The 27093-nt window shown below is 43.3% G+C and overlaps 1 protein-coding gene across 1 annotated transcript in view; it reads left to right on the top strand.

Annotated features, from left to right (window-relative positions):
• Positions 1–26937, top strand: part of LOC108898624 (myosin-9) — a 30342-nt gene extending 3405 nt beyond the window's left edge. Inside the window, 41 exon segments of the mRNA XM_018698556.2 lie at positions 8127–8458; positions 9893–10049; positions 11206–11233; positions 11377–11470; positions 12182–12202; positions 13698–13790; positions 13900–13963; positions 14154–14252; positions 14389–14435; positions 14437–14533; positions 14645–14740; positions 14909–15182; positions 15337–15508; positions 15688–15861; positions 16021–16135; positions 17278–17465; positions 17794–17915; positions 18011–18080; positions 18188–18348; positions 18606–18714; positions 18838–18969; positions 19097–19303; positions 19423–19560; positions 19678–19801; positions 19922–20093; positions 20284–20496; positions 20613–20757; positions 20861–21067; positions 21256–21360; positions 21787–21939; positions 22111–22359; positions 22488–22700; positions 22797–23009; positions 23127–23288; positions 23407–23535; positions 23667–23755; positions 23898–24021; positions 24112–24320; positions 24595–24703; positions 24948–25120; positions 25334–26937. Coding sequence (XP_018554072.1) covers positions 8132–8458; positions 9893–10049; positions 11206–11233; positions 11377–11470; positions 12182–12202; positions 13698–13790; positions 13900–13963; positions 14154–14252; positions 14389–14435; positions 14437–14533; positions 14645–14740; positions 14909–15182; positions 15337–15508; positions 15688–15861; positions 16021–16135; positions 17278–17465; positions 17794–17915; positions 18011–18080; positions 18188–18348; positions 18606–18714; positions 18838–18969; positions 19097–19303; positions 19423–19560; positions 19678–19801; positions 19922–20093; positions 20284–20496; positions 20613–20757; positions 20861–21067; positions 21256–21360; positions 21787–21939; positions 22111–22359; positions 22488–22700; positions 22797–23009; positions 23127–23288; positions 23407–23535; positions 23667–23755; positions 23898–24021; positions 24112–24320; positions 24595–24703; positions 24948–25120; positions 25334–25442 — 5883 coding nt within the window. The 5' untranslated portion in view covers positions 8127–8131 and the 3' untranslated portion in view covers positions 25443–26937.
• The last annotated feature ends 156 nt before the right edge of the window (positions 26938–27093 follow it).

Here is a 27093-nt window from a genome sequence, read left to right as displayed (position 1 = left end):
AAGGAATTAGCAAATACACTCCTAATAAAAACAGTCCTTAGTTGCAACCTTAGTTTGAGCCAAATCCCTCTTGAGTAATGCATGAGTTAACATGGTTATAGAGCTGAAGAGTAAGCTGTCAGTTGGACTATGCCAGTTTTTTTTTCTGAGTACGTTATTCCGGCATTTTCTAGTAATACTCAGTGTTAATGATTGTCAATGATTGATAGGGCAGCAAAGTCAAGTGTCATGCATTTCCTACATAGTCAGCTGAGATTCATTCATGCGGGCAAAACATTCCAGTCAGAGCAGAGACTGTTAAGATTCTCAATTAACCGTGGCTGAGCTGGTCATGCCATTTCTCAGTTTGTAGTTAGCGTGTTGCTCATAGTCAACCCTGGGTGAAATTCACTTCTGTATCCAGCAAAAAACATTCTGTCTGTTTATTTTAGACAGATTCTGATGCAGATAGCATCAAACACAGCAGATTTCAGCCTGGCACACATACTGTATGTGCTGTCTTTACATTGTACCATATATCACTAATGTTGGCCTGTAATTCAGGTCTTTCAAACAGCCACTCTTGCTTGAATATCTCATCTATTTTAGTTCTGCCCAAACATATTTCTTCTGGTTGACATGAACAGCATAATTAAGTTGCCTCAGTCAGACTGGTTGAAATGTCTGGGCTCAGAATGATTCTGCAGTCGTGTCTGCTGTGGGTTTCCTATTTCCTTTCCACTGGTCTTTACTTTTTGCATTTCCTTGTTGTCTAAGTCTCCTCATCAGACTTTTGTCATTGATCTCTGTTCCCTGTCTGTGTTCTCCTTCATTTCCCCGTGCTCTGCCTCTTTTCCTCTGCTTGTGTTTTTTTGCCACCACCCCAGCCTTTCCTCCATCCTCCCCCTCATAGCATGCACCTGTAAGATTACAATACAAGGAAATGACTTTGCTCTGACTTGGACTACATACAGAGAGGACTTTGCTGATCTCACAGGGTGAACCTTGACCATTCCTATTGTGGTGATTGCTTGTGGCTCAGTGGATAAAACTGCTTTCTGTTTTGTGGCATAAATTATGAGGTAATGCTTGATAAGACATTACTGTGTTACAGTCCAGCCTTCTCTGGAGTGCCAGTTTACTGATCCAACTTCCTGTTCAGTTAACTTAAGGTGAAAGTTAACACCTGACTATCCACTCCCCCACATAACTTCTTTGTGGAAAAGCATTTTTGCAAATGAAATAAAGCTGTGTTTTTTTTATGGAAGCTGAGAGACACTACATTATAATCCTAAAACAGAAAGCAGATCTAATCATTGGTGATTGTGGTACAGTTGTGTTACTGTACATGACAGAAAGTAGACTTTGTCCATGGTTGGGTGTGTGTGAGCTACACACCTGGCATGTGACTGTGCAGATAAGTGGTTAATACTTTTGAAATTGTACAACACATTCACCACAGACACTTTAAACTCTCTTTTGCACTGTGAACTTTGAAACATGCTGTGTAATGAGTCTCTCTTCTGACTCCCATTGGACATGTTTTTCCAGTGTCATTCCAAATTGTACTGCACACCAGATGTCCAACCAGTATGATGGTGGCTCTTTGAGGTCTGTGAACACATTGTTTGAGGAGATGATTGTTAAAACAAGATAGCCTTGTTATCGTCTGAGTAATTCAAAAGGAGTGCCCCAGGTAGAGATAACAAGTGATATATTTTTTAAAAAGCCACATAATAATCCACAGGAGTAAAGTGGGTGACGGCTGTTTGGTGATAGGGTGAATAGTATAGTAAGTAACACAGGGGCAGAAGTGAGGTAGCAGATTTTCTTAGTTGGTTCTGTCAGAAATAAAGGCCAGTGCAGTGTTCCTCCAAAGATAAATTACCACTGACAAACAGAAATGTGTATCTTAACTCCCCTCTGCATTCTTTCGCTGTCTGTTAAAGGCTTACGTAACTATCTGTCTATTTATCTAATGGTCAATACTGTTGGAGTGAAAAGTAAAAGGGCAGACTGGTGCTGTGCAGTATCTGCCCTGTTTTTAACAAATAACCAGTCAGTTGTGCATTCAATGGTGTAATCAGACGGCTGTTTGAAAGATAGACATGGAATTTGTTCTGTGACTCTGATAATGATGTGCTTATCCAACCAACACTGTATTGGTAATAATCTATCATCCCTGTGGTCTTAAGTGCTAGAGTTGAAGGCAGCTAGACTTATTTTAGGTTCCTTGAAGACGGTTCCCCTCTCATCCGAAAGGCGTCTTCAGAACTGAACTGATGTTCGGATATTGTTGTGTAGGTCAGGGAATCCCAGCCAAGGGTACTTGTACCTAAAAGTAGTGGAAGAATGTTCAGCTTCTTCCACTTGAGGTGGTTGTAATACTATGAATACACCTCCTATACGTTGACCATTCAGTCATACAAAAGATTATGGTGGCATCCCTATTATGTCCACTTATATAATAATGTTAAATTCATTCATTTTAAAATCAATTCAGATGAGCGCAGTTGGAACATGACTGGTGGTGTTGAACGAACGCTGCTTCATCTGACAGAGCTGTGGGGGGTGTATCAGACAGAAACAGTTAGGAACCAGTGGTGTAGTTGATGTGCTAAGGGCTTTAGTAAGACCTGGTATGGGCCTCGTGGGTTCTAAATGGTAGATGGCACTGGCCCACTTACAGTTGAAAGTGAAATTGGATCCTGCTTGGGTCAGGAATGTGAAAAGTAATGTGGAAAGTGATGTAGATCTGTCATGCAGTGCGGTTATTTGATAATTTACTCCTCACTCCTCAGAGCTGCTCTGCATGTGCCCAAGAAAACGCCACCTTCCCTCCTCCTTGAGACTCACACACAACAAGTTCCACAAATGGCAAAATAGTTTTCTCAGTTTGTCATTTCCTCTTTTCCTCCCTTCTCTTCTCCTTGCCCCACCCTTCCTACTTTCTGAGAAGGAGGGCGAAGGGGAGAGAGAGAAAGAGAGAGAGAGTCTACGTGTGAGCCCATAATGAATTTTGACTGACTCAGTACCTCTCCAGTGTCTGTCTGGCACACAGTCTGTCTTGCATGACAGTGAATTTACAGTCGGTAGATCATCGGACAGTGAGGGAGATGAGGTGATAAAGCCAAGACACAGAGGGATTGTTGCCCTTGGAATGGAGATGGGGGTATTTGTTAGAGAGATAAATATAAACAGTCAAAGCCAAACAGACTAGGGTGACAACAGTGCAAAACAGTATCCAGCATGAGGAGGACAGCTGAGGACGAGCATATTTGGCTGAGGCTAAGCTAGCAGGGATGTTGGGATAGGATGCAGTTAGTAGGAGTACACTGTTATTGACTTTGCTGTGGTTCTATTAATATTCCTGTCAATGGGGCAGTCAACACAGCACAGCTGGTTTATGGGTTCCCTTTAGCTGGAGCAGGAGAGTTTGACTGTACATGGTCATGCTGTGGTTGAGGCTGTCACGACTCCTGATTTTTACAGTAACTCAGGGAGAGTCAGTGAGGTGGAAAGGAATGAGAGGGAGTCTGACTGATGGATGGATGGCCTCAGTTTTATAAAGACTAAGGTTGACCTGCTTTCTAAACGGGACAAATGGGACTGAAAAGGACAGCTCTGTAGCTCATCCCTTTTCCATTTCTCTCCTCGTTCCTCCTCCACGTCTTTCTCCTAAGTCCTGGCTACTGCAGTACTTCCTCTGTTTGTAACCACATTCTGGTCTCTGTGATGAGGCCGGTTTCTAAAACTGGCCTCTGTTCTCTTCCTAGTGTTATTTTTTTTATGGTTCCTCTTCCTCTTTCAAGCAAGCTGTTGCTGCTTTGACAGGATACTGCTAACTCTGTTGACATTTAGGAATTTTTAGAATATAATCCTTTAATGGTATCTCAGTCAGGTTCCATGTATTCAATTAATGAGTAATCCTTGTCATGAATATCTAGACCAGCTAATCTCATCGTAAATGGGCTTCAGCAGAATAGATAGTGAATGCTTTCACAGCTGACTGATGTTGAAAAGTAACAAGGAATCAAGGAAACCTTGATTCTTACAGGATTAGAAAGGACGTGGCAGGGAGGCTGCAAGAATCTCAGCCATGAACCTCAAGTGGCTGGTTGTGATGAGTGTTAATGCACACTGTTTTATCTCAAAGTCAAGTCAACATCCCTGCCTGACCATCAGCCAGCCAAGGGAAGGCCTAGGTCTAAAATGTGTGATGGGAGTTCTTTATCCCTCCTCTTCTTTCTACTGTTAATATGGATCAGCGCCTGTCAAACTAGAATAGCTGTTGGAGTAATTTTTAGTCCTCGTGCCACTTCTCTGGAGAGGCAGTTTGAAGTGTGTCAGAGTTATCTGTGTCAAGCATGTGTGTCGGACTGTGGCACACATCAACAGACTTGACTCAGTTGTGGTTTTGCTTCTTTACAAATAATGTCCAAATTAATTTTGTCATTTTTTTAATGGCAAAAAATTGCTGTTTCTAGCTTCTCATTGATGCTTTTCTATGTCACACATCACAGTAAACTGATTATCTTTGTGTTTTAAGCAGTTGGTCGACCAAAACAAGACACGTGAAAATGTTACGTTGGACTGTGGGAAATTATAATGGCCATTTTTACTATTTTCTTTCAAACACAAAATGGTTAATCAATTAAATCAGCTGATAACTGAAATAACTGACTGATTACCTGAAAATTCTAGTTGCAGCCCACTAGTTTGAAAATAATTTATAGGTGAAACAACAGTCAAATAAAAATAATCAGAGGCACACAGTACTGTATGTTATCAGACAGTTTGCTTCTATATTGTAACATTCAATATCCATGATCTGCAGTCTCTTGTTTTCGATATTAATGACCTACTAATGATCAATAACCTTCACAGTGGCCAACATTTCTTGCTCTACATGGAAACATAGCAAGCTAAAGCAAAATCCAAGCTTTGGGTGTGTTCAGCCTGTTCAACTTCACTACTTGTTTTTGCCAAACAACAGAGCTACAGGGATTGTAATCAGTCATGGCTCGTATTCAACCCTGCATGGGGCCAACTGATCCAAATGTACTGGAGCGAGCAATGGTCAAGTGAATTTTAAAGAAGCATTGGAACATACTCCTCACAATCACAGTGAATAGGAGCGCTAGTGTTGCTTGATCTATGTAGCCATGGGTGTGCTACCAGTGTGAGGTGATGCTGATCTCCCCTGAGTGGCAAAACATCTAAAGGCACACATGACTCGCTGGTGTGATGGGAATAAGGGAAGGAGGGAAAAAACAGGGAGGAAAGACAGAGAATAAGTCTAGAAAAGATGGAAGGGAGGAGGCACAGAGGATAGAGGACAGAAATTTGTGGAATGCCTTTGCTTGCTGTCTCTCCCTGATAAAGGGTGAGTATGGGAGGAATGCGACCCTGAAAAGACTGGATAAACAGAAGGGGAGGGGGAGAATGGGTGGGGGGGACTCTGGAGAGGGAGAGCAGGGTGACTGAAGGCAGAGGAGGGAGCATGGAGCCAGCTGAGAGGTATAGCAGGACTAATTTGCCCCACGTTCTGGTACAGGATGGGGTCGGTACACCAGAGATGAGTTGGGAGGCGGGGCGGACAGCTTGGGCAGCTGTACCGCAGCCTGACAGTGTTGATAGAGGATGGAGGGATGCAGGGGTCATGAGAAGAATGGCTCTCCCTCTGCGTTCTTTCTCACAGATCAGGGTTAATGTGCTGGAACAGACAGGACAGACACAAGCCTGTTAAATGCTGCAACGTCTACTTTTCTCTCCTTTGAAAAGGTTCTCAAGGGTCTGCCACCTTCCACTGGTGCAGTTCAGGAATGCTTCAGAGTTTTAGTGTTGTCAAAAGCATCGACGCGTTAATGGAATTTTGCAGTGGTTTTTAAATAGTTGTTTAAAGCATTCATCAGTAAAATAGGAGTAACTTTATTGAAACAAATCTTGGGATATTGGAGAGGCGTGTGATGAGTGTAGTTGCATCATAGTTGACCTACTGTTATAAACTAAAGGAATACAAGATTAACTAGAAGTTGATAAAACTGCCAGGGAAATACAAGTTTTTCGTTTCTGCACTGTTATGTACAAGCAGTGTTTTATTTTTGACCATGAGAATTTGGCTCCACAATCTCCCACTGGGCCACATAGCAATGTGAAATTACTCTCATGGACATATAAAACACTTCAGCTAATGTTATTTCAGACAAGATGATAAATGTATGAGCTGAACCTTACCTCTGCAGTGATTTTTTTTTCCCTAAGTGTTTGCATATTAACCACACAGCATATGCAAACAAGTGTGTATAGTGCTGCTCTTAGTGTTCCCTCAGAGGTGAGGGAACATTGAGAAAGGCTAACGACCCTGGCGCTGCTGGGAAAATGCTGTCATGCCCCCGCTGTGTTGGAATGATAATTGAGACGGTAAAGTCTGGGGAACCAGTGTCAGTGAGAGCACACCATGTTCAGAGAATTGCCCAGAGTCTCTCTGCGCTCGCTGAACTTAGGCAGTTTGGTGCAAACACTCTCATTTTCCTCCATACTGGTTAAACCTGTCCAGTCACTTTCTATATGGGTTAAACCGCAGCACTCCCTGTCATCGACATGTTGTTTTTGAGCTTTCAGAGGTGTATTGAAACAAGATTAGCTTGTGCTGAGTTTGCTGTCTATATGCCTGGACAAGAAATTGTTTACAATAGGCAGTGCGCTCGTGTTTGTTAGCAAAATCAGGTGAGCATTAACGGAAAGCATTTGATTAGGTTTGCTACAAACTTTGTGTGTTTTATCTAGTTTGACTATTACCCTCTGACTTTGGTCTGCTTATCGGCCCTTGCAACACCACACTGAGAACAAACTGTTTGAGGACAGTTGTCCAAGTGCATAATCAGTGTAGTCGTTACATAAATTGACTGCCAGGAGTTTCACCCGTGGCCCATTTCCACCAGCAAAATCTTTTAGGACATGAAAATCTTTATCTGCATGACAGCAGTAAGCTCCAGTTTTTGTTTCTGCCCAAAGAAGTAACCATCCCAACACAGTAGTTACTAATGACACTGGAATATTTTAGTACTGAGTGCTGCTGATTGGTCAAACACAATCCTCTGCTGCTGCTCATTGATTTTAGCTAGTATTAAATCTGGGGATAAGAATTTAATGCAAACATTCACCTGATATCACAACTAGTCTAAAGACCCTACTAAGAGAAAGAGAGTTACCAAGACAAACAGAACTTTATTTACTAATTGTTTTAACTTGGATATGTACTAAATCAGAAAAAAAACTAAGAAACCAAATAACCAGAAACCATGAATTACATAGAACATATCTCTGGTGTTGAATTAAAAAAAAATCAGTCTAAATCAAAATTTGTTTTTTATTCCTTTTATCCTCTGCCCTTTATCCTTACTGTTCATCTGAAATGAAAAATTGAAACAGGAATACACAAAAGGAACTTTTGATTCCAAATTTAGTAACTGGGTTTAGTTCCTGGGACTATTTGGTTGATAAGGGCCAACATTTACACAGAGGTTTATGCTATCTCATCAAGATCACCCACGGTCAACTCACCTCCCCCTGCTTCAACAGGCACCCTGTTCAACCAGTAGGAACGACAACAAAGACATGCTCCCTCACAGGCTTCCCACCAGCAAACAGACAGTTGTGTTTGTCGGAGTGCTCAGCCAAACCGAAGGCACCTCTGCTGGGAGATGAGCTTAGATCTCTGTGATCCTGGGAAAATGTTTCTCCTGTCACCCGGAAAGTCCAGCAGCTGGAGATTTGATGAAGTATTCACAGCAGTTAGCCAGAGAGCAACATGGGGCGTTGTTTGACATGGTTGTGTGTTTTGTCGACCTGACTTGACTTCAGCAAGCAGACTTTTCCTGTTGTACATCACATTAGTGGTGACCTTTGCATTCCTAAGAGATGGCATATGAAGATAGGAAGGATAGCAAAGGTTTGCTCCTATAAACCATCAAGCCTTTTCTACCAGATATTATGAAAGGCTTGCAGCAGTACACAAATGTAATTTATTTCATTTAAATGATGATACTTTTTTTGCTTGATGTCTGGGTTTCTGCCCTTTGTCAATGGATTTTATTTTCTCTGCTCTGACCACAAGCACTCTTTTTCTGGTCTCCCTGAAACAGCTACCATGTCAGACGCAGACAGATTCCTGTACGTGGACCGCAATCTGGTCAACAACCCCCTGGCGCAGGCTGACTGGGCCTCCAAGAAGCTGGTATGGGTACCCTCGGAGCGCCTGGGCTTCGAGGCCGGCTCCGTGAAGGAGGAGCGCGGCGATGAGTGCGTGGTGGAGCTGGCAGACTCTGGTAAGAAGGTCAAGGTGAACAAGGATGACATCCAGAAGATGAACCCACCCAAGTTCAGCAAGGTGGAAGACATGGCCGAGCTCACCTGCCTGAACGAGGCGTCTGTGCTGCACAACCTGAAGGAGAGATACTACTCTGGACTCATATATGTGAGTATGGAACAGCTTTTAACACAAAATGCCTCAAACAAAGAATTAATTCATACATATAGCTCATGTTTGCTGAAATGTGATGTAGCACTGATACAGGAGGCTAATTTTACTCAATACTGTTTTCTCTGTATGCTTATCCACAAGACAACCATTAGGTCTCATAAATGCATTTTCCTTTTATTTGTTATGAAATCCCCACTGGATTATAGAAAACAATCTCTTATGGCCAGTCTCCAAACCAGTTTATATCCCCGTCCAAACTCCTAATTATCTCATTAAGCCCCATTGTTTAAGACCATCCATTGTGTGCAAACTGTCACTGCTAAGTAAGTGTGCAAACTGTTAACATATTCATGGTATGCAAGCATTCTTTTTTTCACCCTCTTCCTCTCTGTCTCTCTTGTGTGCTCTCTCCCTCTTCTTTCTCCCTGTGTTTGGAGTTATCTTGTAAACAGGAAGTTGAAGGAAACAATGCAGGCTGGAGTATGAGAGATGTGAAGAACGGCATTAGGGGAGGAGGGCGGGGGTCAGTTTTTGCACAGATGGACATGGAATGTAAAACGTGTTCTAACTGCTATTACTGCCCCCATAATTAATGTTATTTATCCCCCATGCCCTGGGCTGGGAGTGATTTGGTCTCTTTAATGCTGTGGTGTGACCCGGTCATATCAACACAGCCCGTTGTCCCCCTCCCTCACTCCCTCCAGAGATCCAGGCTCCAGTTGGTTTGAGAGGCTCCAGGCTCTGTAGTTCTTAGATTGACCGTGTCCCAGGAGAGAGCGGGTGTACAACAGAGGGAAAGATGCCTGGTACAGAGATGTTGGGAGGGCAGCACAGGAATGTGGCAAAAAAATCATAAGTTATGGGTGGAGGTAAAATGAGCGCACATACTCAAAAGAAAAGATTTAGTGGAGTTTATAGAAAGGAATGGGGGAGGTTTTTAAACTTGGCTTTGAAGCAGAAAAGATAATTCTGGTTGATATGAGATATGACTTGGCTAACCAGTCAAGTAGCTGCAGTTAGACAAAGCCGAGGTCACTCATCAGTTTAAACTTGCAGCAGGGTGGGGTTGAGATTACATAATATAGGAGGGTAACAAATCAGAGTTCATGAGAAACTTTGAGCTTGGTGTTGATGGGGGGAGGAGGACCTTACTGTTGAATCAAATACAACTTCTCCTTTTTGTGGAGAAACTAATTTTTGGGGAAGCACTTGTTCTTTAGCCTACGTTAGCATATGAAATGATCAATTCATGATCCTGATCTGCACACTAAACAGTCTCCTTTGTGGTGTCTTTACATGTCCAGTAAAAACACTTTTACAATCCCATTTAACACAAACACCCTCCTCTTCCACTGGTATCTTCTCTTTGTTTTCGTATTCCACATTTAAGTGCATCTTCTGTAAGTCTCACCTCTATCTGTTCTGCAGACATACTCTGGTCTCTTCTGTGTCGTCATAAACCCCTACAAGAACCTTCCCATCTACTCAGAGGAGATTGTTGACATGTACAAGGGCAAGAAGAGGCATGAAATGCCACCTCACATCTACGCCATCACTGACACATCTTACAGAAGCATGATGCAGGGTAAGTCACCATCCTTGCTGTGAAACTGTTACATTGAGTATTGCATGAGAGCATTAGGAAGGAAGAGGAAAATAATGATGTGGAATTTGTAGTCTGCTGGCTTATGTGGTGTACTTTTTTTGCATCCCAAAGCTTGTAATATGGCTCCCTTTAAGACTACATTGTCAATGAAGCTACTGTGTCCTGAGCGGTACCACACTCAGCTATAAACTGCAAGGCTCCTAAGAGAATACAATTTCCACATACATGCTGTAATATTGGCAGCCTATCTGCATCAGTCCTCTAAAAAATCAAATGCAGCACACGAGAGTAGCTTGTATATTGAGTTTGGACCTTAAAATGGAAGACGCTGGGGACCAATTGCTGCAGCACATTGCAGTTAATGTGAACTCCTCACAAGTGTATTTCACATGATTTACTTGCCCCACTGGCCTCAGAAAATACCAGACACTCAACTCTAGCTAAGTTGTATTTCTTAAAAAAGGGGGGGGGCTTTGCATCTCCTGTACAATTATTTCTATCATATATCATTTATTGAAGAAGATTAGGATATTACATTTATTTAGAATTTGTGAGAGCTCCCATCACTTTGCTAATGGAGATTTCCTGTCTTTGCCATTTTCATGCTTTTTGAGACATTAACCCTTCCTTCATTACATAATTACACAGTGTTTTGTAACTTAAATCAACAGTTACAACAAAAACGTAACATTATGAGCACCAAATAGGTATTTTCATTTCATTTCATATCATATTTTATTTCATTGTAATGTCTCTCTTTAGTCAACTTCCTGTATGTGTTTTTAGCTTGATAACAGCCCTTGTTAGGCCTGTACGTGCTCAGCTCTGTCATCTGTTGTGCACAACACCTCCACTACTCCCCTCTATCCCATTTGTGGTCCTTTTCCCCATATTTGGCTCCAAAGTGTTGAGACCACATTATAGGAGCTGATGGGTAATTAACCGGTTAGTTTGAAACCTGGCACCACCTCTTTCTAGTCACAGGAAGCCGGATATTGATTTCCTGTCTGTGGCCAATGTACATCCTGTCATACAAACTGTATGTGCTGTGGTGATAACGTATGCTCACTTAGAATATGCAGCATTGTTGTTCTGCAGAGGCTGCATAATCAACTGTTGCACATTTATTTTGCAGATCGTGAAGACCAGTCCATTCTTTGCACGTGAGTTTCAGATACACAGACAGTCATCACATTCTTCCAATGTTGCATTAACATTATTTTGATTTTGATCAACTCTTTACTGTCAGTCTTTTAGACCGTCCTTCTCTCAATCCTTTCACTGTTTATTTTTCTATCTCATACAGAGGAGAGTCTGGTGCTGGAAAGACCGAGAACACCAAGAAGGTCATCCAGTATCTGGCTCATGTGGCCTCCTCTCACAAGACCAAGAAAGACCAGGTCAGTCCTGCCTCTCATCTACACAGCTCATCCTTCAAACCATCCTCCTATTACTCTTTTACACCCCCCTGGTCATATTTCCTCTTACAGTCTTCATCCCTCATTTCACTCCATGCTGTTTTTTGAGTGCTGCATTTTCGAGTGAGACACAATCCCTAATTCCTCCATTGCTTCTATTTTACAGGATTAACACCTCAACCACTTTTTAATTCAGTATTTTCACTTCACTGTGTTCATGGTTGTTAATCCATCATCACATTGCTATACTCAAACCGCCTGTTTTCAGCAGTAGACACATTCTTCTGTGGTACAGAATAGAGGTTCCATCTAAGGAAAAGTGGTGGCAATCAAGATAACAGCACTGCAAAACAGAAGTGGAGATTTTAAGGCTCCTGGGTTTCTGACATTTTATACAGACCAGGGGCCTGACGTCATCTGTGATATATTCTGTTTTGCTGATATTACTCATCAGAAGTAAAACTCAGTCTGCCATGTAGCAGTCAAACATTACGTCCATCTCCACTAGAAAACCTGCACTACTGTTATCTGGCCTGCCAGCCTTTTGATAGATGCTACTGAAAGCAACAAAGTAGGGTTTGATGTAAACAAACAAAAACAAAACAAATCAAAAAACGACAACAACAACAAAAAAAACACACATCTATCATCCCTTTTTTTGAGGTTGTTGTATTTCTCTCTTCCCATCAACAGAACAGCTCGGTCCTGTCACATGTGAGTTAACTCTCTCCCTCCATTCTCCCTTCCTCCCCACCTGCTTCTGTCATCACCTTCCTCCTCCTCCTCCTCCTCCTCCTCCTCCTCTCCCACCCTTACCCCTCATTCTCCCTCCTCTTTCCCTTCGCTGGAGTGCACTATTGTGGGAGTCACTTTGTATTAAGGGCAGAGGTGACATGTCTTGCCAGCCAATAGGAAGTAGGGAGGAAGTTTGCTGGCAGATCAGTGGCAGCCGTATGTGTTGTGAAAAATTCAGCCAGACAATAGTAGGATAAGGGGTGGGGTGCCTTTGCTAAAAAAAAAAAAAAAAACACAGCATTTTTTGGTCTCATGGATGCAGTTGCTTATTTGTCTGGTTGAATTTTTCATCATTTTTATGTGTCCAAAGTTGCTTTTCTCTTTTTGCATAAAATATTTTGCTTGGTCAGTGTGTGTATGTTTGTACAATGTCTCGGCTCAACAGACACACTGATATCTTATGTTGTGTGATGGCCTGCTTTTGTGTCCTTAACCTACACCTAAGTGATTGGTTATCACAGTCTTTTTTATTTATTAAAATGCTCACTGAAGGAACAGTAGTCCAGAATAAGCAGCTTAAAATTAATTTAATTATCCTTTAGTCAGTCAGTGATCTTGTACTATCACTTAGAAAAGCTTGATACAGACTTCTAACAAAGATTTATATTGAAGAATGTCATTGCTTTGAATTGAACTTTAACTGTGAAAGTGGTGCAATGTCAGCTTTTGGGTTTTAAATGTCAGTCCATGTTATTGCTGAATGGATGTGAGTGATCATCAGCCAAGCAGGCAATATTGCCTCTTTGTATTGAATGTAAGGAAAGTTTTGAAACGTAAAAATAACTTAACAGTAATGTAATTTTTTATTGCACCACACTGTCTATGTGCAGAGACTTCACTTAGCTTGAAGAAATAAGTTAAATGTCATACTGAAGCTGAGAGGACATTGTTTTGTGCTTGGGTTTCACTGGATTGTTCTGCTTTGGGTAACAGGTGATGGGTTCCTTATGAGGGTCACAGGGTCTCTGGGTGTTTGCAGATTTGGGCACTAACCTGATGTTATGTGTGTGGGGGGGGTAAAATGCTTGGGTGCGATGTGTGTTTGTGTGCGTTGCTGGTGTGTGTATACGGTATCCCTCTTATCACTTTTCGTTTTAAATGTTTTGTATACTCCATGATCTCCCTTGTCCTCAGACGTAAGTACATCATGAGTCAATTAACTCATACCACTATGTCAGCATTTATTATTTAAAAAGAAGCTAACTAATCAGTTTCTTACAATGACAAAAACATTCTAGTAAATGAATAGCAGATCATAATTTGAGGTTCTCATGATACAGCACAGTGAATTATTCATTTTGGTGACATAATCTTGTTAGATCTGAATCCATGGCTGAGAAATATCCAGATGTAATGGTCGTAGTGCAAATACAAAGTTTACTTTGGGCTTTGCTTTTCTCTTCATCTCCATCAGGGGGAGCTGGAGAAGCAGCTGTTGCAGGCTAACCCCATCCTAGAAGCCTTTGGAAATGCCAAGACTGTCAAAAACGACAACTCTTCCCGATTCGTAAGACTTAATGCTACGTCTTGTTGTTGTTCTTATAAACTGCCTGTGCTCCTTCTGGACTGTTCCAGATACTTTTCTTAAATGCTGTTTTTTTTTTTTTTTCCTCTAGGGAAAATTCATCAGGATCAACTTTGATGTCAATGGTTACATCGTTGGTGCCAATATTGAAACTTGTATCCTTGAAACTGTCTGATTGTCGCTTCCCTTTGGAAATGAAAACATTATAGTACTTGTTTTGGCCTTGATTTGTTGTTTAATGTCATGTTTTAGGTTCACTGCAGTCTGCCTGTAATGCACAAAATGGTTAGGAGAGCTTTATCATAGCAGTATCAGAAAATCTGTCCTTAACTGATTGACTACTAGACCTGTTGGAGAAATCTCGTGCCATTCGCCAGGCCAAAGATGAGAGGACCTTTCATATCTTCTACTACTTGCTCACAGGGGCTGGAGACAAATTGCGTAGTAAGCAACATGCTACACTTGAGGATTGTGCAGAGTAGTAATGATAATTTGTTTCATTCTTGGATCTTGCAGAGATCCTTGTATGGATTTTTTATTTATTTTGTTATTAATCTCATTCCTTTTATTTTTTTCTCAGATGAACTTCTCCTTGAAAATTACAACAACTACCGTTTCCTCTCCAACTGGGAACGTCACAATTCCTGGGCAGCAGGACAAGGATCTCTTCACAGAGACCATGGAGGCCATGAGGATCATGAGTATTCCAGAGGAGGAGCAGATAGGTAACGCAAACAGTAAACTAACACATTTTTTGTCATTAAGTGGAACTTTGTCATACTGTCAGTGAAGCAGAAAACCATATTTCTGCTCTTGTTTGTTCTCCTGTTGTGCAGGCATGCTGAAGGTGGTGGCCTCTGTGCTGCAGCTGGGGAACATGAGCTTCAAGAAGGAACGACACACAGACCAGGCCTCCATGCCTGACAACACAGGCAAGTGTGACCTTAACTCTGCACCTTGTCTTAAGGAGATTATGATCTTGCAGTTGTATCTTAAATTTCATTGTCTTCCTTCTCCTCTCCTCTCCTTCTCTCTTTCCATGTCAACTCTTACCATTTCTGTGCTGCTCCTTTTCTTTCTCCCTATTTCCTCTGCAACAGCTGCCCAGAAGGTGTGCCACCTCATGGGCATGAATGTCACAGACTTCACCAGAGCCATCTTATCACCCAGGATCAAGGTGGGCAGAGACTATGTCCAGAAGGCCCAGACCCAGGAGCAGGCAGAGTTTGCTGTGGAGGCCCTGGCCAAGGCCACATATGAGAGGATGTTCCGCTGGCTCGTCATGAGGATCAACAAAGCCCTGGACAAGACCAAGAGGCAGGGAGCCTCCTTCATCGGCATCCTGGATATCGCTGGCTTTGAGATCTTTGAGGTAAACTGCACACGACATGCCACACACACAACAGTGTAGTATAAAGCACAGTGACTCTATATATATTTAAAATCATACAAAAACTTATTCATGTTTGTGTTTGTACTGGTGATCAGTGGTGTTCTGAAATGTTTTTTTTTCTTGTCCTTCCAGCTGCAACTCATTTGAGCAGCTTTGTATCAACTACACCAATGAGAAGCTGCAGCAGCTCTTCAACCACACCATGTTCATCCTGGAGCAGGAGGAGTACCAGAGGGAGGGCATCGAGTGGAGCTTCATCGACTTCGGCCTCGACCTGCAGCCCTGCATCGACCTCATTGAGAAACCTGTTAGTTTGCTGATTTTACTCGCCTTTCAAGATTTTGTCTCTTTATTTGACAAAGCATTATGTCTTCTTTATGTCTAATCCAACACTGCTGTTCTTGCTGTACTTGAAGATTTTACATCTTACATATTAAGCATTTTCTGTTTCATGCATTAAGATCTCCTCTCTCCCTCTGTTTCCAGGCCAGTCCCCCTGGTATTCTGGCTCTTCTGGATGAGGAGTGCTGGTTCCCCAAGGCCACAGACAAGAGCTTTGTGGAGAAGGTGCTGCAGGAGCAGGGCACACACCCCAAGTTCTTTAAACCAAAGAAACTGAAGGATGAGGCTGACTTCTGTATCATCCACTATGCCGGCAAGGTAAACCTGCAGAGTTAATTATAATCCATTCTTATTAATGGATTTCTCAGACCTAATTTGTAATAACTTTCCTCCTGGTTTAGACATGAACTTGCCTTTTCGGTCATGCTTTTGTCTAGTTCTCAAACATCTTTATTCCTGCCTAATATCACCCCTCAGGTGGACTACAAGGCAGACGAGTGGCTGATGAAGAACATGGACCCCTTGAATGACAACGTGGCTACACTGCTCAACCAGTCCACCGACAAGTTTGTCTCTGAGCTCTGGAAGGACGGTGAGTTGAGGCAGATGTTACAGTAGCAGGAATCACTGTTTCTCTCAGAGGTGGTGTTTTATGTGGGAATATATTTCACGTTGACTTCCTGTTGCTGTTTTGCATTTCATCGTGCTTTCTTTCTCTTTTACTGTCTGGTGTGTGGACCTTTGTTTTCACCTTCTCAAATCCAATTTGTTGTTTCCATCCATTTCTTCCTCTGTGCGGCCCTGTTTTGTCTGTCATCTTTTTCTTTTACTGGGCCTCAGAGGTACAGAATTGTCAGAGAGCCTATTTTTATCAGCGTTTTCCTATTCTACACTCAGACTCAGGTGATGAGGTTTCTTTTTCATGTATTTAGTTGTTCCCTCTTTCTCCTGTTGTCTGTTGAAACATGCTTGTTTACACCATGAAATCCTCTCTGTCTTCCTTTTTCTCCTAAAATTATCTTTCCAAAGATGCCAGGAAATTTAATCGGTTACTTCTTTGTCTTTAACACGTTCTGTGTTCAGTAACAAAGCGTTTTGGTCACCTTACCACTTGTTGCTCTGTCATTGAACTCTCCTTCTCTCCCTCTGTGTAATAGTGTTGTTTGGGGACTCCTGGTGTTGGTCATGGGTACTGCAGCGATGGGTATATACTGCATGGGTTTGGTTTGGTTTTTTTGTCACCACGAACATAGATACATGCCCACTGCAAGCAGTTTGTCACCACTCTGACACATATACATATTTAAGTGAACCATCACACATAGTTTTCACTCAGAACTACAAACAGTAGGTGTTACTGGTTGACAAACCCCCTTCACTCATTGCACTGAGTATTGAGTATTTTCTCATCATGGTGTGTAATCTGTCCACACTTCACTGCCTTCTTGTGACTCCCCTCTGTCATCCTCCTCCTGATTTCTTTCTCCCTTCACATTTACTCTGTTTGTGTGGTGTTTCACTGGTCCCATCTCTACTCTCTCCTGGTGCCTGTTTACCAAGAGGAAGTGGAGAGACAATGGTCATATTCATTGCTCCTTGTGACATGCATTTGGTTTGAGTTTGCCTGTTTAGATATTTAAATTTTTGAATCAAACTCCGCTTGCTGCTTACATAATGTCGTTCCCCTCTCTGTTTCTGTCTTTTTTCTTTTTTTTTTTTCTCCCCCTCTTTCAGTGGACCGCATTGTGGGTCTGGATAAAGTGTCTGGCATGTCCGAGATGCCCGGTGCCTTTAAGACCCGTAAGGGCATGTTCCGCACAGTGGGCCAGCTGTACAAGGAGCAGCTGTCCAAGCTCATGGCCACTTTGAGGAACACAAACCCAAACTTTGTTCGCTGCATCATCCCCAACCACGAGAAAAAGGTACTAGAGAAATTTCATTTGCATCATTTCCACCACAGGAACTTTCCCAGGGGACCAAGAACCTTTTGAGGAACTCTAAACTAAACCTGTGTTTCAAACAAAGGACCCATGCACTAAATGCAGTGCCTAAGTTGCCTAGTCTTCACATGTCTTTAAAAGTGGTCGATAACACAAACCTTAACGTGCAAAGGGGACTTTTAGTTCCTGAGTTTAGTTCTCTGATTCTGTGGTTCCTTGAGCTTCAGCTGCAAAATCCACTCTGCAGAATAGAACCATTTGTTTCTCTGTTTTGTCAAATTACTGATCAACAAATGTTCCTCCTCACCAGGCTGGTAAACTGGACCCCCACCTGGTTCTGGACCAGCTGAGGTGTAATGGTGTGCTGGAGGGGATCCGTATCTGCAGACAGGGCTTCCCCAACCGCATCGTCTTCCAGGAGTTCAGACAGAGGTGACGGAACAGTAACAGTGTTCCCATTGCATCTTATTATTGTCATGCAGGAATGTGTAAGAAAACACTAATTCTTTTCATCTGCCCCTCCACAGGTATGAAATCCTCACTCCCAACGCCATCCCCAAGGGCTTTATGGATGGAAAGCAGGCCTGTGTGCTCATGGTAAGGCATCTACAAAATTCTAGCTAAACTCCACGATATCTAGTTCATGAAAATACAAACCGATCACTCTATAGTGGGATTGATCAGTGCATTTCCTGTCCTGATAGATCAAAAGCCTGGAGCTGGATCCAAACCTCTACCGCATTGGCCAGAGTAAAGTTTTCTTCAGAGCAGGTGTCCTCGCTCACCTGGAGGAGGAGAGAGACATGAAGATCACAGACATCATCATCAGTTTCCAGGCCTGGTGCAGAGGTTACGTGGCCCGCAAGTAAGAATCACCATATTCTTTGACTGAACTGGTATCAGGATCCGGTTCAGTAGCCTCTGATAAAACAGTGTGGGGCATAAATTGAGTGACAAAATTTAAGCATACTCAACATCAGAATCCTTGTTAATGTGCGGCTGACTTAAATGAAATAATTTGTTCATTGATATAATAAAATATAAGGGTATTTCTTGTCTTAAGATTTGTTGGTTTGAATTACACAGTAATATAAAATGTGACTGACTGATATTGCTTTGCAGGGCTTTTGCCAAGAGGCAGCAGCAGCTCACTGCAATGAAGGTGATCCAGAGGAACTGTGCCGCGTATCTTAAACTCAGGAACTGGCAGTGGTGGAGGCTCTTCACCAAGGTGAAACTCATCAGCTAACATCTTAGCCAACATTCTGCTTACTGAATTTTTTCATATCCTTGCTTGTTTTTCCTCATTGTTTTTTTTTCTAACTCCTCCCTACATCCACCATTTTGTCCTCAGGTGAAGCCTCTGCTGCAAGTCAGCAGGCAGGAGGAGGAGATGCAGGCCAAGGATGAAGAACTGAATAAAGTGAAGGAGAAGCATCTGTATGCTGAGCAGCAGCTCCAGGAGATGGAGGAGAAACAACAGCAGGTAACATGAAATATACAACAAGCACACTGTACCTCAATATCATTTTCATAGATAGATAACAAAGGAGGATGCTTTGTTTAAGTTAACCATGCCCAATATTAAAGTCATCTTTTTGCTCTGCTTGCAGCTGAGTGCTGAGAAAATGGCCCTGCAGGAGCAGCTTCAAGCAGAAACCGAGCTCTGTGCCGAGGCTGAGGAGATGAGAGCCCGCCTGGCTGCCAGGAAGCAGGAGCTGGAGGAGATCCTCCATGACCTGGAGGCCCGTGTGGAGGAGGAGGAAGAGCGTGCCTCTCAGCTGACAACAGAGAAAAAGAAGATGCAGCAAAATATTGCAGTAAGTAGAGAAAGTTCACTCACTCTCCACCTATTCATTTAGATACATATGTACTGTAAACAACAGTACTTCATGTTTGATTTGACTTGCCAACCCTTGTGCCACTTCTCTGTAAACAGGACCTGGAGCAGCAGCTGGATGAGGAGGAGGCAGCCAGACAGAAGCTCCAGCTGGAGAAGGTCACCCTGGAGGCCAAGATGAAGAAGATCGAGGATGATGTTATGGTTCTAGATGACCAGAACAACAAACTGAACAAGGTCAGGATTGAAAGAACTAGAATCATTGTGATTGGTCACTTCTAATTTGTTCCTCCAAATAACAAATGAGTGTGTCTTCTCTTACTAAACTCATCTTTACTGTGTTTGTGAATACAGGAGAAGAAGCTGCTGGAGGAGAGGATCTCGGAGTTCACCACCAACCTGGCAGAAGAGGAGGAGAAATCCAAGAGCCTGCAGAAACTCAAGACCAAACACGAGGCCATGATCACAGACCTGGAGGGTAAGAACTGAAGTGGCCCTACACTGAGTCTAAACACAACAAGATATTATCATAGTTTACAACTTTTAACATCTTTTTTTTTCTGCCCATAATTTGACATTGGTTCTTTTTCTCTGTCAGACCGCCTGCGCAGGGAGGAGAAGCAGCGACAGGAGCTTGAAAAGAACCGACGCAAGCTTGAGGGTGACTTCACCGAGATACATGACCAGATTGCCGAGCTGCAGGCCCAGATTGCTGAGCTCCGTGCCCAACTAGCCAAGAAGGAGGAGGAACTCCAGGCAGCTCTGGCCAGGTCTGTGTGGACTTCACAGCTCATTGTTTTGAGTTACTGTTTGCTTTTGTGGCTCAGTACTCAGTTTATCAGCCAGTAGTAGTATCAAGATTATTTTATTCAAACAGATGAAGGATGGGTGAGAGATTTATAAAGATTCCTCAGCTTCTGCTCCATTTACTCATTTTTGCTGACCTGTTTCTCTCTTAAGGATCGAGGAGGAGGCAGCGCAGAAGAACCTGGCCCAGAAAAAGATCCGTGAGATGGAGGCTCAGCTCTCTGAGCTACAGGAGGATTTAGAGCTGGAGAGGCAGGCTCGCACTAAGGCAGAAAAACACCGCAGGGACCTGGGAGAAGAGCTGGAGGCCCTCAAGACTGAGCTGGAGGACACTCTGGACTCCACCGCTGCCCAGCAAGAACTCAGGTAGAGATATGGTTCTTAGCTGCAGCAGTTAGATACTGTATTTACCTGTCGTGTTCCATGATATTTGGGTCCCACATCTTGACACAAGCAGATTAGCCTCTGCTTTGCTTTCTCAGGACCAAGCGTGAGACTGAGGTGGCACAGCTTAAAAAGACTCTGGAAGAAGAGGCCAAAGTCCATGAACAGCAGCTGGTTGAGATGAGACATAAACACAGTCAGGCCTTCGATGAGCTCAATGAGCAGCTGGAGCAGGCGAAGAGGGTAAATAACATCGGAGCGTTAATCCGCCTAACATTTTTCTTTTTCATTTTACCTTAACGGACAGTGGTTTTTCAACCATTAATGTTTGTGTCCTTCCCTGCAGAACAAAGTATCGATGGAGAAGGCAAAGCAGGCTCTAGAGTCAGAGAGGAACGAGCTGGCCATTGAGCTGCAGACGCTGATGCAGGGTAAAGGAGAATCCGAGCATCGCAGGAAGAAGGCTGAAGCACAGGTCCAGGAGCTGCAGCTCAAACATTCAGAGAGCGAGCGCCAGAGGGCGGAGCTGGCCGAGAAACTCTCCAAAGTGCAGGTACAGCTCTCATTTGTCTGATGTGACTTAGCAAGATTCTTCGTCTTTATGTTTTAGGAACTGTTACACTTTCGTTTACTGCATTCTGTGCTGAATCAAAGCTGACTGTTATTATGTTCACACAAATCAAGCAGTAGGTGTGATTAGTTTTTCTGTTCAGTGGTTCATTTATTGTGCTTTGTCCACAGGCTGAGCTGGATAATGTAAGCGGTGTGCTCAGTGAGGTTGAGGGCAAATCCATCAAGGCAGCCAAAGACTGCTCTGCTGTGGAGTCCCAGCTGCAGGATGTTCAGGTACACAGACCAGACATGCTGTTTATACAACAGTTTCTAACCATTTTATCAAATGTCTTTTTTGCTCATATCTCTAATTTCAACTATCAATTAAAAAAAAGCAAATTGATCAAAAATATATGATCCATTTATATGTGCTTGAGGCAATTGTACCGTAGCTGGATTAGTCAGTTGGAATGAGCATGCAGCTCTTTTCTTAAATCAAAGAAAACAGTGGTAGTCTACAGAGCCATCACTTTACTTTGTTTAGGATCAAAATCTTTGCTGCAAAATTATGCCATGCTATTTTTTCTTTTATCCAAAAATTTTTTTTTTCTCCTTTTATAAATTGTAAAGACATGTTTTAAGATGTGTACAAATGTCATGTTACTTAATCAAATGGCCTACATCTTATAATTCAGCTTTACATTTCCATGTTAACAACAGGAGCTACTTCAGGAAGAGACACGCCAGAAACTGTCACTGGGCACACGTCTGCGCCAGCTGGAGGATGAACAGAACAACCTGAAAGAACAGCTGGAGGAGGAAGAAGAAGGCAAGAGGAACGTAGAGAAGCAGCTTCAAACAGTGCAGGCTCAGGTAAAACACATGACCCTTATGCTCATTTAGATCAGCAGCATAGAAACTTTCACTGGCTTCTACCTAAAGACTTAATTTTAAGTATTGCTACTTTATCTAAGGTATTTTATGAAGCTCACATCTACCTCAAAGCATTGAATGTTTGAGCGACACCACTTCTTTTCCGCACAGCTTGCTGAGATGAGGAAGAAGGTCGAGCAGGACGCAGGCTGTCTGGAGACTGCTGAGGAGGGAAAGAAGAGGCTTCAAAGGGACCTGGAGGCAGTAAACCAGCGTCTGGAGGAGAAGTGTGCTGCCTATGATAAGATGGACAAGACCAAGACTCGTCTCCAGCAAGAGTTGGATGACCTGCTGGTAGACCAGGACCACCTCCGACAGATCGTCTCCAACCTGGAGAAGAAGCAGAAGAAGTTTGACCAGGTCAGACAGTGTATATAATGTAAATACAGTGCAATGGGGTTTTTTTAGGATTAGATTTTGGGGGTGGATCCATCACATATGTGTCTTCATTTGGCCAACATTAAACACTTTGCCCTGACTTTCTCTAGATGCTGGCAGAGGAGAAGAACATCTCCGCCCGCTATGCAGAGGAGCGCGACCGAGCTGAGGCTGAGGCCCGTGAGAAGGAAACCCGTGCACTGGCTCTAACCCGCGAGCTGGAGTCTCTGATGGACATAAAGGAAGAACTGGACCGCAACAACAAACTGCTGCGGGCTGAAATGGAGGACCTGGTATCCTCTAAGGATGATGTCGGAAAGAATGTAAGTCTGGAAAACATGTTTGCAGAGGTGTGTTTGTGCCTCCGTGGTCTGCTCCTACCTTTGTCCTCATCACAAATCCTCTTCCCTGTTGTACAGGTCCACGAGCTGGAGAAGGCCAAACGTGCAATGGAGCAACAGCTAGAAGAGATGAAGACTCAGCTGGAGGAGCTGGAGGATGAGCTCCAGGCCACAGAGGACGCCAAGCTGCGCCTGGAGGTCAACATGCAGGCCATGAAGGCCCAGTATGAGAGAGACCTGGCAGGGCGTGACGAGATGGGCGAGGAGAAGAAGAGAGCTCTGGTCAAACAGGTACTGATGGAACCCACTCTTAAACATGTTAACTGTTGCCTGTGGGAAATTGGGTGGAAGTGTACAAGTGCAATTTGTTGTATGGGATAAGGCTGAAATCCATTGTTTGTCCTTCAGGTGCGGGAGATGGAGATGGAGCTGGAGGATGAGAGGAAGCAGCGTTCTGCAGCCGTGGCCGCACGCAAGAAGCTGGAGCTGGACCTGAAGGAGCTGGAGGCAGGCATTGACATGGCCAACAAGAACCGCGACGAGGCCCTGAAACAGCTGAAGAAACTCCAAGTGAGTTGGTTGTTGTAAAATGTTAAAGAAAACAAATCATCCACTGTCTACATCAGCTAAGTGTGTTCTTTGTTCCCGGGTTTCCTCTAACTCAGTTGTTTTTTTTTTCCCTGCTCAGGCCCAGATGAAGGACCTTGTCCGCGAGCTGGATGACACTCGCATGTCCAGAGAGGAGATCCTCGCCCAGAGCAAGGAGACTGAGAAGAAGCTGAAGGGCATGGAGGCCGACATGATCCAGATGCAGGAGGTCGGCATGCACATACGCTCTTTTCTACACCCCTCCCTTTCTTGAGACAAGCATCCTTGAATTTATCAACGTGATATGAACTGTCTTGCACACGTAAATTAACTGCTCTTTGCTGATTCATCCCTGTTCAGGAGCTGGCAGCTGCAGAGAGAGTGAAGAGACAGGCCCAGCAGGAGAGAGACGAGCTGCAGGATGAGATTAATAACCAGGCCAGCAAGAAGTAAGACATCCTTCTGTTCTCAGTAATATGACAAAACTGTCAGCTGTGCAGTACTTTTTGCTCACCCACACGTGTTCCATATCCCACCCTGTGTCTTTTCATCTCCCTTCTCCCTCCCACCTTTCTTCTATCCACCCCTCAGTGCTCAGGTTGCAGAGGAGAGGAGACGACTGGAGGCTCGTATCGCTCAGCTGGAGGAAGAGCTGGAGGAGGAGCAGTGCAACACTGAGCTGACCAACGACAGGCTGAAGAAAGCAATGCTGCAGGTTTGTAGGCTCAAATAAATATTGACTCAACATATCCGTTGAACCGAGTGCTCAGTCCGAACTGACCGAGTGCCTGCCCCGTTTGTTTAGTCTGACCAGATGAATGTGGAGCTGACAGCAGAGCGCAGTTCCTCTCAGCGTGTGGAAGGAGCTCGTGCCCAGCTGGAGCGTCAGAACAAGGAGCTGAAACTGAAGCTGCAGGAGCTGGAGGGAACAGTCAAGTCCAAGTACAAGGCCAACATGGCTGCCCTGGAGGCCAAGATTGCTCAGCTGGAGGAGCAGCTGGACATGGAGACCAGGTGAAAACTCCATCCATAAAAATGAGAGCTAACTGACTAGAAATTGCACATTTGCTTCACGATATATACACTTAAATAAGTCAAAGAGGTGATGTTTAATGAACGCTTGAAAAAGTCTGATTGTTCACTGGTGGTGGAATCTATGTACATTTACTCAAGAACTGTAACTACTTTTACTTCACTGTGGGATCTGAATACTTCGATCACCACTGGCCTACAACATGACATGTTTTGTTATGACTTTTGCCTGATCAGTGTTGTTCTGTTGACTCAGGGAGAGGCAGGCTGCCACCAAGCTTGTGAGACGCACAGAGAAGAAGCTGAAGGAGGTCATCCTGCAGGTGGATGACGAGAGACGCAACACAGAGCAGTACAAGGACCAGGTCAGAGATTTTCCATCACCATAGTCAAATTTGTAATCGTCACAGGAGAAGGAGTATTCCAGCTTTCCTGAGTGTTATCAGTGTAATGTTTATGTAGAAAGCATGATGTAAGTGAAACACTGTTCAGGCGCCACAATAAGCTTTGGAGCTCAAAGTGGTGATTTAAACGCGATCATATAAAATTGTATGAGAGCAGATATCAGCACCTTTTTGAAAATCTAACGTAACTGTGTTAAATTCTTAGGTCGACAAGTTGAACTCTCGCATGAAGCAGCTGAAGCGTCAGCTGGAGGAGGCTGAGGAAGAGGCTCAGAGAGCCAATGCCAACCGCAGGAAACTGCAGAGAGAGCTGGAGGATGCCACAGAGTCGGCAGACGCCATGAACCGTGAAGTCACCACCCTCAAGAACAAGCTCAGGTGAGCAGACGGACTGTAGAGATGTATTTTATCCAGTTTTCTGCACAGATTCAGCTGTTTTCAGTCTTGTCAGATTGTTTAAGTTGTACAGTTCTGAGTACAGGTCAGTTTGGAATGAGTATAACTAATTGCAAGATAGTGCTCCCTGAATGTGCTATGATATTATCTTAAGCATTGTCTGCTCACTCACTGTTTTCCTCTGCTCTGCTTTAGGCGTGGTGACCTCCCCTTCACCGTGCGCCGCACTGTTCCCCGCTCCGGCATCGAGAGCGACGAGGAGGGCGAGCCCAAGAGCGAGACCCCCGAGCCCAAGCCTGAATGAACAGCCACCGTGCCACTTGACTACGTAGAACTGCATCACAAATAGACAAACCCAAATACACATGAGCACACATTACTGTACCTGCTGAACAGACAAACGCAAACCTGTGACAGTCTGATCTCTTTAACATTGACAATCTATGCATTCTTAACACATTTTCACACACAGAAGCCAGTAAACTCGGACAATCACCATGCTGACAAACACACACCTTATTTTTTTGGGCCAAATTTTTTCTTTTTGCTTCATTTTTCATTCTCTGGGAAAAATAAAAAAAATAAAATGATATTTTTATAAGGAAACATTCCAGTTATGATAGTCCTGATTTAGGATCTATTTTTCTAATTGAAGAAAGAGAAAACAAAGAAAGAAGTATACATAAAATGAAGACCGATTACTGGAAGGGGACCAAAGTAATATCTCAATCTATAGAATTGTATTTTATGCAGAAGTTTTTATAATGGTTAAGAATGGACATGCTTCATGTTTATTACGCTCGCGCTCTCGCCTCAGTTTATAATGAAGGTTTATATGCTGAAATGTATTCTATCAATTTAGCTGCAGTTAGCACTTGTGACTACGCTTTTGGGCTTAATAATTTGATACACACATTTCATGTGGAAAGTAAAATTTGAGGCAGATTTCAAGCGACAATTGGAAACTTATTGATGCATATTGAAGTCATTTTATTGTGACTGTGCCGAAATATCTTAATTTTGCACTGACATGGAAAAAAAACACTTTAGCCTAAACATCATAAACAACTGCATTTGTGTGTGTCGTTGACACAATGACAGAGAAGCTTGGAAGTTTTGGAAAGACTGATGCACATGCTCATTTCAGCAAGCGCACAGACTGCCAACACACACTAAGGCCTTAAATGCAGCTGAATTCTACTGGGCAGGGTTGTTGGCTTTTTTCTGGACATGCATTGATTTTTATTTTTATCACTATCAGTGTTTTTGTTAATGTTCAGGGTAAAGTATAAATGGGGTGGTGGGGTAGTTTAATACTCACAGCACACACTGTATTCTCAGGGCACAGCTTGTTGAGGGAGGAGTAGCTGAGGTTGTAACAAACCAAAGGCAGATTCAGGAGGCAGGAACGTACTTTGTTACTCTGACCTATGTACACCATGCTCTCACGGGCCTATAGGGCTTCATATAGACATGCAGAGTTGACATGTTGCCAGCTGTTGAGTAGATGTTTTGGACAAACAGTTCTATAGATACAAACCCCTCACAGGCTGTGCTCGGGGTGGCTTTTGGCTCACACTGCTGGGAAGTGAGAGGAATGTGTTACTTAAAGAATAATAGTTCACAATGAAAAGGATCACACCTTTCACACTTAAAAACAAAGGAAATCCAAAAAAGAAAGAAAAAAAACTGCATCTCCTCAATTCTTTTGTAATGTTTGTCTGTCTGCACCTCTGGAATGGAAATCATGTTGTGAAATGTTGGTATTATTGCAATTAAAGAGGCTTTCTAAACTGCTACATGTTGAACACCTGTGTCTTTATTTCATACTGCATGTTTATTTACAAGGGTTTAACTCAAGATATCGGGGGTTACAGGTTGGAGAGGCTCAGGTTTGAAGTCCCTGACTCCTGTTGTTTATGATACTTTGTCACCAGCAGAGGGCAGTCGGGGTT

This window comes from Lates calcarifer, linkage group LG11, assembly GCF_001640805.2.
Source record: "Lates calcarifer isolate ASB-BC8 linkage group LG11, TLL_Latcal_v3, whole genome shotgun sequence".
In the NCBI taxonomy this organism is placed as follows: Eukaryota; Metazoa; Chordata; class Actinopteri; family Centropomidae; genus Lates; species Lates calcarifer.
Note: the sequence above shows the minus strand (reverse complement) of the source record. Positions and strands in the feature narration are given on the sequence as shown.